The sequence below is a fragment of the Mercenaria mercenaria genome, chromosome 9 (assembly GCF_021730395.1).
Source record: "Mercenaria mercenaria strain notata chromosome 9, MADL_Memer_1, whole genome shotgun sequence".
Lineage (NCBI taxonomy): Eukaryota > Metazoa > Mollusca > Bivalvia > Venerida > Veneridae > Mercenaria > Mercenaria mercenaria.
This window is the reverse complement of record NC_069369.1, coordinates 63967081-63978166: the sequence shown is the minus strand read 5'-3', so window position 1 is coordinate 63978166 and position 11086 is coordinate 63967081. Positions and strand designations below refer to the sequence as shown.

The window sequence follows — 11086 nt, the reverse complement described above, 5'->3', positions numbered from 1 at the left end:
CTTTAGCATGGAGTATTTATTAAAACTGTATCTATTGCAGTATATGTTTATATAACAGTGGACATGTTTTTATAGTTGTGCCTCCATGAGTGGTGGGGGCATATAGATTTGCTCTTGTCCGTGCGTCCGTCCGTCCTTCCGTCCGTGCGTCCGTCCGAAGTTCGTGACATGCCTAGCTCAAAAAGTAATTGATATAAATTAATGAAACCTTGCATGAGTCTTTATCATGATATGAACTTGCGCACCTTCTATTTTTCGTTTGGCTCCGCCCCCTAATTTTAGAGTTATGTCCCCTGAAATAGTCAAAAATGCACATTTTCACATTGTGACACGCCTTGCTCAAAAAGTATTTGATATAAATTGATGAAACCTTGCATGAGTCTTTATCATGATATGAACTTGCGCACCTCCTATTTTTTATCTGGCTCCGCCCCTATTTTTAGAGTTATGGCCCCTGAAATAGTATAAAATGCACATTTTCACCTTGTGACACGCCTAGCTCAAGAAGTATTTGATTTAGATTCACGAAACCTTGCATGAGTCTTAATCATGATATGAACTTGCACAGCGCCTATTTTTCATCTGGGTCAGCCTCCAATTTCTAGAGTTATGGCCCCTGAAATAGTCAAAAATGCACATTTTCAGATAGTGACACGCCTAGCTCAAAAAGTGTTCGATATAAATTGACGAAACCTTGCATGAATCTTTATCATGATATGAACTTGCGCACCTCCTATTTTTCGTCTGGGTCCGCCCCCTATTTCCAGAGATATGGCCCCTGAAATAGTAAAAATATGCACATTTTTACCTAATTATGTACCTCACTCAAAAAGTATTTAATGTAAATTCATGAAACCTTGCTTGAGTCTTTATCATAATGTGACCTTACACAATTGGCATTCTTCTTGAGAATTTTAGCATTTATTACAGAGTTATGGCCCTTGAAATAGCCAAAATAGTGGATTTTTTGTTTGTGATGCTCATAGCTCAAAAAGTATATGGTATAGAATAATGAATCCATTTCATAATTTTTTTTGAGGCTATACCCCATTAAGACTGCAAACATTTGAATAATTTCCCCTGATTTGTGACAAATGTACCAGTGGGGGGCACACCCTGTGTCCTACAGACACATTCTAGTAATAGTACTGGTGTACAGTCTTCAGTAAATGTTTCGATAGATGAACATTTATAATTATGCTGAGCGTAGATCATTTACCATCTTTTATTATAATACCTTAGATAAGAAATCAAACAATATTGAAGAAAACTAGCAGGGTCGTCAGCCACTGTTTATCAACCAAAACAACAAACAGTTTTATAATCAAGTATTATGTATTTTCACTTTTACTATTTGCCAGTCACGAAATGGAAGTTCAACAGTAAAACAATATCTAAAATTAGATTGATAAATTTACATTTAGAAATGTAAGCGTTAGCGGAATGAAAGTGTTTTGTTCATAAACAAAGCCAAACTAAAGCTTCTTCGTGCGGTATACCAGCTCGTGACAGAATTCATCTTTACATCTGAGCACATTTTTAAACACAAAAGTATAAACAAACATCGAAAAAAACAAACATCAACTTTAAACTCTACGTGGGAATTTTCAGAGTTACATGTTAATGGTAATGTTACAGAGTTACACTATAACTATTATGGTACAAAGTGGCACTTTGACCATGCCATTAGAGAGTTAGATTTTGACCGTAATGTTAGAGAGTATTCCGCCATCAACTACGTGAGTCTGCCGAGTCACCATGGATGAGTGATCGCTAAGGAGATACAGGATCGGATCTACGACTTCATGTACCTCTAAAATCCTGCCCATTGGACATCTTTCAGCTACTAAGCTTTCCACCGGTAAACCTTTCCCGATGAGGTCTTGCATCATCGGTGTCCTTACAAGTGCTGGGTTCACAGAATTCATGCGGATGCCATGAGGTCCGAGTTCTAAAGCGAACTGTTTGGTTGCCATATCCTTTCCAGCTTTTGACACGTGATAAGGTAGTCCATTTGAAAATGAAGCTGTTCCTGCAACACTCGATATGTTGACTATTGACCCTTTAAGTTTGGCTTCTTTCATTTTCTTAGCAACCACTTGTGAGCAGTTTATTGCACTAAGAAGGTTGTTGTCCAGTAACTTACATAAGTACTCTCTTGGACACTCCAATGCTGTGTAATCATGGCCATCTATCCCTGCATTATTAACCAAACCGTCCAAAACATCAAGCTTTTCTAACTTTACTCGTGTATCGTCACAGTTACATAAATCGGCTTCAATAGGTACAATGTCTGGACATTCTTCTACTAAACAGGCCCGTAGCCAGAGGTAAAAAAATAGGGAGGCATTTGGTAGGGGGCCCGAGGGCATGCTCCCCTGGATTTTTTTTTCGAGGGTGCCATTTCGTGCATTTTTCTGCATTTCAAACATGTTTTTGTTACTTTTAAGATACCGATTTCGGAAAAAATAAATGACGTCAAAAAGATTCGCGTACATTTTAGTTACCATAGATCTACAGAAAATAAGAGTTTTGAAATAGTCAACGTATTTGCGATTATTGTCACTCTAAAACGCTAATTTAAAGGCATATGGTCATGTTTGCTTGGTTCTTACATCTTCAGTTGAGTAAATGTATATATGTCATGTTTAAACTTTTTATCATGGCTGACGTGAAACGAAAAATTTGAAGAAGCAACACAGTTTATGCATATACAAATACAATACAGAAACGTAATACAAAATTAATGTACTTAGTACATAATATATTTTGTCAATCTTCTTAAAATAATATTACATTTTTGAAATTCAGCACTTGGATAAATAGTGCGTATCACATGTCAGATCTAAAAGATCAAATGTTGTCATAAAGTTATACATATAAGTTAATGAAAATCTAAAATGTCACACATTTATATAAAAAAGTATAAACGGGAAGATTCTATACTTACGAACAATTAATAAGTGTATCTGATATAAGTTCTTAACTTTTAAGTGACCATATATTTTTGACAGAAATCTTATAATAAAGTTTTGTTATGCTGTACGTAGATCTATAGTCGTGACCTTTTAGAAATAATATGTTCAAAGGCGTTTTAAGAACGAAACCTCATGATTGCAAGACTTCAATCTGTTGTAGTAGTAATGTCAAAATGAATCAATTTAGAAAATATATCAACATTCAATCAGATAAGCGCCACGTTTTGTTTAGGTATGCATAACATAAAACTTCTTTCGCAAGAACATGAACCAACTGACAGCGACAGTGTAAGCTGGAATATAAACTAACGGGCGCATAGGTTGAGCGAAAACTAAGTTATATACATGGCCGTAGCGACTATTGAGGCAACCGAGGCACTTGCAGTTGCCTCGGTCATTTTTCTGCCTCATTTGCATCGGTAGTTTTTTTTAATTATCTTTAGTCACCCTCAGCTGTATGAATTACCAGGCTTTCCGGTAGTGTCTAATCTAGGTTTAGTAATATGTGTCACATCCGATATAGCTCCCTTAGGATATAGCTCCTCGGGAAGCTATATTCGGGGCACCTTTTCGTATATATCTCCGTATATAGCTCCCTTGCTTAGACTGGATCTATAAACGGAACACCTGTAGCCTTGTTCCATATAATTATAGCTCCTCGGGGTTTTTATGCAACATGGACCACGTGGCTTATTTAGGACATTTCGTTATATCGCATTTTAAAAGACCAGATAGTGTCAAGGCGGCCTCCGTGACCGAGTGGTTAAGGTCGCTGACTTCAAATCACTTGCCCCTCATCGATGTGGGTTCGAGCCTCACTCGGGGCGTTGAATTTTTTATGTGAGGAAGCAATCCAGCTGGCTTATGGAAGGTCGGTGGTTCTACCCAGGTGCTCGCCCGTGATGAAATAATGAACGGAGGGGCACCTGGGGTCTTCCTCCACCATTAAAGCTAGAAAAACGCCATATGACCTATCATGTGTCGGTGCGACGTTAAATCCAACAAAAGATAGTGTCAGATATTTCAAACATGATGACTTAATTCTGATGTAAGGGTCATAACTAGTACTAAACCACTATTTGCCTGTCAACATTTCTGGACAGTCTTGGAAATAACTTCGGGGCAACTACCTTATTTCGTCAAGTTCGACAAAATAAACTAAAATCTTCAGGTACACCTAATTAACATTTGTTCCAAATTTGATAATTCTGTCACATACTACAGAAGAAAAGTGTCTGTCACTGTATGGTCAAGTATGTATTTGGACTCCAGGTTATATTTGCTAGACCAGATACAAAATTTTAAACCCATATTTCTAACTTAATTGGTCAGTTATTACTTTCTTGTACAGGTTGGCGATTCTTGGTCTAAATATATCCGTTTTCGGGACTGTGTACCTACGCACTCTAGCTCATACGTATGAATGCCACGAGAAATAAAATTTATAAATCCCAACCTGTCTCCAAAGTGGTGTGGAAAATCGTATCAAAATGACACTCTGCCAAATATACATGTTTTTTATTACTCGAACAGTACTGTTATTATTCCTTCTCTTGAGAAGGAATATTACAGTTTAATAAGTCACACTTGACTGAGCTATTGATACCGAAAGCTGTTGTCATTACAAGCCGGCCAATAAAACTCCGTGACCTTAGAAATAACCTCTGACGTTAAACTATTCTAGCTCAATGGGGGGGGGGGGGGGGGGGGGGAGGGAATCCATGGGTTACACAATACTAAACCTGAGGATGATTAATTGATTCTTTTATTTCCTCCTGAACTTAACATATGTACATTCACCAGATACACATATATCAGCAAATTTAAATGTAAACAACCAAATATTATCGTTACCTTCAAATGCATGGTTAATACCACTGCGACCCTCTAATTATGTGTAACAAATTCCAGGTCAATGTGTCAATGTGTCTTATTGCCGTATTTACTATACTGAAAGAGGTAACAGATTTAATTTGTTGTTGGATTTAACAAATTATGTTAAATAACTAGCGTAAATACTTACCTGATATTTTTTGGCAGTATAAAACAGACATTGCAACCAAAATTTTACAAGATGGTCATTTTATATATTTATATAGATGTGCCCTAGAAGGAACTTTTGGTATGCTTTAACTTGTAGTATTTAAATTTTTCCATGTATAAGGAGTCATATTCGGGTTTGTCGTATACAGCTCCTCTGTCCCAAGGAGCTATATACGAAAACGTGTGCCGAATACAGCTCCCCGGGAAGCTATATCCGAAGGGAACTATATGGGGTGTGACAAATATGTCTTCAATTTTCATTTTCGAATATGTATGCTATATGACAACAGCGTAAAACACGATACGACGTTATAATTATGTGGTATTTGTGAAATATTTCAGTATCATACTTCAGTTGGTGCGCGCATTTTAGATATCTTAATGCAAGTGGTCTCATATTATAGACATAGTACCCAAATTCAAAATTATGAAAAGCATTTGAAAAATTAATGTTTGTTGCTTATATATAATATGCAAGACCAAAAATCTTGAACTGATCATTTTGAGCATGTTGTTTTAATGTTTTTTAATTTCCTTGTAGCCGCTCCTGCAGATAGTCCTACCTATCAAGCTATTGATAATTATTGCGGGAATAACTTCTCTCAATGACGGAAAGTTGTATGATATCAGGAAATGTTGAAAGTCTAATAAAATAAATTCAGATCGACTATTTATCTGAAATTTAGATATAATGTTATTCGAACCATTATCATATATCATATATCAAAATAAGAAAAACTATTCAATATTTACAATGAAAATTAACATTACATTGAAATGACTTTTCACTAAGCTGTGACATACAGATGTATGGATGAATGCAAGGTAGGATTATTATCTGAGTCATTGAGTGTTGTGGTCTCTCAAGCAAGTTTGACTGTACTTAAAATTAAAAATCTAAGTATAGCACTGAAGGCTATGTCAGGCTGACATATTAAGATATCATTTCATGATTCAGACACGCAAGTAAAGAAAGGAAATTTTAACAATCTTCAAACGATTTACCAAATATAATACTAAATCAAGTTTTGCAGTCAAAAAAGTTACTCATTAAGTTACACTTGCATCGTAATCTAAACACGCTAAATGAAACAATATATACAATATTGTGGAAAAAATGATTTTTAAATGTATAAAGTGTAGTGAATGTCGCAAAGTAAGTTTTTATGCCTTTTTAGTTGTTTGGATCTCATTACATGGTAATATGGGCATAAGTTGCAGTGTCATTGAATTTGTGAAATAAATAGGAATAAAAAGCATCTGATAACTCCGTTCGAATAATAGAAACAGACGTCAGCCTCATACTGTAAATGAAATGGTTTAATGGAACTCGGATATGAAATTCAAAAGATTGCCTGAAGACAGCGTCTTGTAGAAATGGGAAATGCATTTAGCTTCTTTTATACCACGAAGAGAAGCGAAACAATTTTCCAATTTAAAATTTAAACCTCTTTCGGCCAGCAGTGTGGAGTCTAATTACACGCTTATACACTTACCATTGCTATATTACATACAATGTATTGTTCAAGATTGTAAGATACTACACTATGTCTACCTCTCACATGTACATGTAATTACAGTGTTAAAACCAAGATGTTGTAAAAGTTGCCAATCGTTAGTTAAAATCTGATATAACTTAAGACCTAAAATTACATTAAAGCTGAATCTCGACCTTTCTCAGCTAGAACTGGGCACTAGCGCCAGATCAGAAAGAAAATGCCTCTGTACCCCTAGGTATTCTATAAGAACCATGGTCATGAAGGGGAAAATTTACTAACCCGTTCCAATCGCGCATTTCATACTTAAAACACGCAGTTCGGTAAATGTGTACTATGGATATCAAACAAGTTGTAATATATCTTCCATTGTGTACCGGTCACATTTCTTCAATACATCTTATCTTAGAAAAACAACGCGTAGTTTATAGTTATTTCAACGTTACACAAAAAACTTGCTTGACCTTCCCTGGTGAAGTTCCGTTCTAGATTACAATATAGAAAAAGTGGAAACTCCACAGGTCGCTCAACACAACAAAAACAAAAATGTTGCAGGCTCGGTTTGATTGAGCCTGTTCATGGACGGTAGTGGAAATGCATGCTACCGTCTACGCCCTCTAGCCCCGAGTTTAGCAGAACTCAACATTTACACATGCTAAAAGTACAAAAAACAATTTACAAAACCATTCTGATTGGCTGTTGTGAAAATGTATGTCAATCGTCATTTTACTACACGTGTTCGCTAAAATGTGAAAATGCAGCATAAATGTGCAAAATGAATAAAATAAACAGAACAGATGCAGACCAATGTACCATTTCAAATTAAAGATCATATACAAGATGAATTTCATTCATCATTTAATGTAAAATTGTAATTATTTTTTAATTCTGTTTTGGTTTGTTTAAATTTCGCCATACATGTGCACACTGCCGTGACCTCTAGATCGGATGTTCATTAGGGTCGGTCAAGCAAGGGTTTTCTGTAATGTTGACGAAAGCATAAAATATGTTGATAATCTCAGCAATATGGAATATTGAGACAAGGTGATTGGTGCACGATGGAAAATAAATTACCGCTTGTTCAATATACTAGGTACCCATTCACCGAACTGCGCGTTTAAGTTGAGAAATTTACGATTGAAACAGGTTAGTATATTTTCCTGTTCATGACCATGGTTCTTATAGAATACCTAGGGGTAGGGCATAACATGTACAGAGGCATTTTCTTTCTGATCTGGCGCGCCAGTGGAACTGGGCTTAATTCTATCAAATATCGAAAGAAACAATAAAACAGATCAGGTCAGGGTATGAGGCTAGTGCTAATGTCTGCGCATATATTAGTAAACTGTATTTTTGTAGATTTATCAGACCTCGACGTTTCAGTCGTTCAGTTAAGACGTTCCACTTTTTAATGAAATTTATTAGCAAGTGCAGCTTAGTAAATATTTCACAACTGTAATTCATTTAATAATTTCTACTGTAGACCTTTATTTCACTGTAAATGTTCATTTTGCTTAAATGTAGATGATACCATACTGGTTAATACCAACACAAGTTTTACCACTATTACAAGAAATGGATGTCAGGTTAACATAATTTGATATCCTTTCATCGTCGTTTTATGATTCAGACACGCCAGAAAAGAAAATTTAGTATTATTTTCAAAAGATTTATAAGATATAATACTGAATCAAGTTACCGATCAAAAATGTCTACTGTCTGTATCAAAATAACAGTATCATATGTTATCAGATACATTGCGTCATAATCTAGACGCCGCTAAATGCAAAAAAGTAACTAAAATACTATGAAAACGTTGATGAAACTGCTTTCAAATGTAAATAGCGAAATGCATACCCCTAAGATAAGATTTTTGTTTAGTTGCTTGGATCTCATCACTTGGTAATATGGGCATAAGTTGCAGTGTCATTGCATTTGTAAAACAAAATGAGAGAAAATGCTCCTAATAACTGCGTTCGAATAATATAGACAGAAAGAAACCATAATATTGTAAATGTAAGGTAATTCAAAAATAGCAGGAAAAAACAGTGTATTATACCAATATGAGACGTATTTAGCAACTTTTATACCTAAGAGCGTGACAGAATAAGTTTCCAGTCAAATTTAGAATTTAAATGATCAATAGCAAAACTCTTTCGGTCAGATGTGTTGAGCCTAATGATAACTTCTGGTTACACGTTTACCCTTACCATGAATTGCTTCAAAATTGTACTCGTGAGTATTTTATACGAATAAAAATTTATATATTTATCATACTAGAAAAATTATATTCGTGTAGTACACTTTAAGTCTTACAGCTTTAACTACATTTGTATATCCATAGGCCCCATGTGGTTCTGGGACGATATGTGTATTAAAAGAATTGGAACCACTGCCTTATCCTTGCATGATCGTAAGAGGCGACTTATAGGGTCTTAACACTTGGTTTTGCTGTAACTCTTTGATTCAAGCAAGTATGCAAATTTTGATTCCATACCTCATTTTTTTATTTCAATGTAAATGCAAAATTTGTAGTCCTGTTTGGCGCCATATAACCTATACTGTGTTGGTGCGCCGTAAAACCGAAAAAAAAATATTTTGTTTGTTTGTTTTGGGTTTAACGCCGTTTTTCAACAGTATTTCAGTTATGTAACGGGGGGCAGTTAACCTAACTAGTGTTCCTGGATTCTGTACCAGTACAAACCTGTTCTCCGCAAGTAACTGCCAACTTCCCCACATGAATCAGAGGTGGATGACTAATGATTTCAGACACAATGTCGTTTATCAAATAGTCACGGAGAACACACGCCCCGCCCGAGGATCGAACTCAAGACCCCGCGATCCATAGACCGACGCTCTACCTACTGAGCTAAGCGGGCGGGTTGAAAAAAAAAAAATATATATATATAGTGCCTGTCTAAATCAAATTATGTCAAACATTGTAGATACTAGTTTAAACTTTGATCTGCCCTATTCAGTTTCAGATAAGCTCCAGTATTGTAGTATCAGCCGAAGTGTTGCCCATAAGTATATCGAAACAATGTCTTAGTATTTTTTATTCGGCACAATAGAATAGTCAGTTTGCGAAGCTTCTTGACTGGCTACTTAATAATTAATACCTTAAGTGACCGCTAAAGCAAAATGTACTGTATACGTCTATCACAGTTCAACATAAATGTCCTTTATATGTGATAAAATAGGCCTGTTAAACCAACCAAATAGCTATTTCTAAACATTCACAAGGACTACATTTTTCATTCGTGAAAAATTCGGATCCCGAATTAGTATTCGCATCCCTCCCATCGTCATTTCGTACTTGGGCACTTATAGCCGGAGCAATGATTTACGAAACCTCGGGATCGGGAGGTAGGGGCACTAGAAACGTTTACATACCTACGTTTTCTAGCTACTTTATGTCTAATTTCCTACAATATAAATCGTTTTTCCCAAACCTAATTTATTTCAAAGTATGGTTAAGATTCAAAATAAATCGATGAATTTGTTGGTGCCAAAAGCAAAATCATTTGAAACTTAATGATTTATCATTCATTATACTTTATATGTATTTCATTTTTATCAAAATATCATTGGTGGAGAACGGCGCAGTTTATTTTCATTTATTTTGAAGAATATTAAGCGCGAAATTCTTGTTGAAGCAGACGATAGGTAGAACATGTGGTATCGTGAGCAATTGATGGAACTCCATTTAATAATAATAATATACTGTAATCATTAATTAATATGGATTTGAATGTTCATTTCAACCTTACGCTAATGAAGTTTGATTTTAATTTCACGCAGCAAACAATTTGTTAAAACGCATTTTGCTCTTATCGGCCTCTGTGACGAGTTATACTGATATCCAGTCTTTGTAGCAACATCCTTGTCATTGTATGAAAGAAGATTTTTTTTTATAGAAAACTAATGTCCTTTTCAGCATGAGAGCAACAATAGACGGAACTTTGACTTTAGGGAAAATTGTTTGAACATTTTTATATTTAATTTTACTCGTATGAGATAAATCAGTAGCTCCATCAAGAAGAATATTATAGACATACACCTCTCAATAAGTAAGTCCTGTGTTGCATCCGAGACCTCCATCGCAAGAGAGACCATAAATCGGTATTAGTACCCGGGGAAGATCGTGGAGTGAAAGGGTAATTTTTCTCTTTAATATAAAAACAGCGCAACAAAGTGTGTTTTTCATATCATATATCCTATTTTAGGGGGAGCACCCACAAACACTTCTGTGGAGGAGCGTGGGACAAAACCTTCCTAATTAATGCAAATCTATCGACAAGGATGCCACTGGGGGCATCAAGCGTTTATTGAACGCAGCTCCTTGTTTCTTATAATCTTGGCAGAAAAACAGGGAGGCACCGGTCTCCCTGTGCCACAGTGTAGCTACCGGCCTGCTAAAGCATCCAATATAGATTTTGTCCGACTTAGAGCATAAACTTTGCAGCCACTCTTACTTAGGGCAATTGCCAAGCTTCGTCTTATCCTTTTCCCTGCTCCCGTTACTAGCACTTTCTTTCCTCTAAAGTCGAACGACATTGTTAAGAATGT

The 11086-nt window shown here is 35.7% G+C and overlaps 1 protein-coding gene across 1 annotated transcript; it reads right to left on the bottom strand.

Moving 5' to 3' along the window:
• Window positions 1-1694: 1694 nt before the first annotated feature.
• On the bottom strand, window positions 1695-2372 carry LOC128559307 (L-xylulose reductase-like). The gene has a single exon (XM_053550606.1). It carries the CDS (start codon window positions 2370-2372, stop codon window positions 1695-1697), a length of 678 nt encoding a protein of 225 aa, XP_053406581.1.
• Between the last annotated feature and the right edge of the window lie 8714 nt (window positions 2373-11086).

Coding starts and splice junctions, on each gene's coding strand:
- LOC128559307 (XM_053550606.1), bottom strand. CDS start 2,372: ATGCCCTCGGGCCCCCTACCAAATGCCTCCCTATTTTTTTACCTCTGG.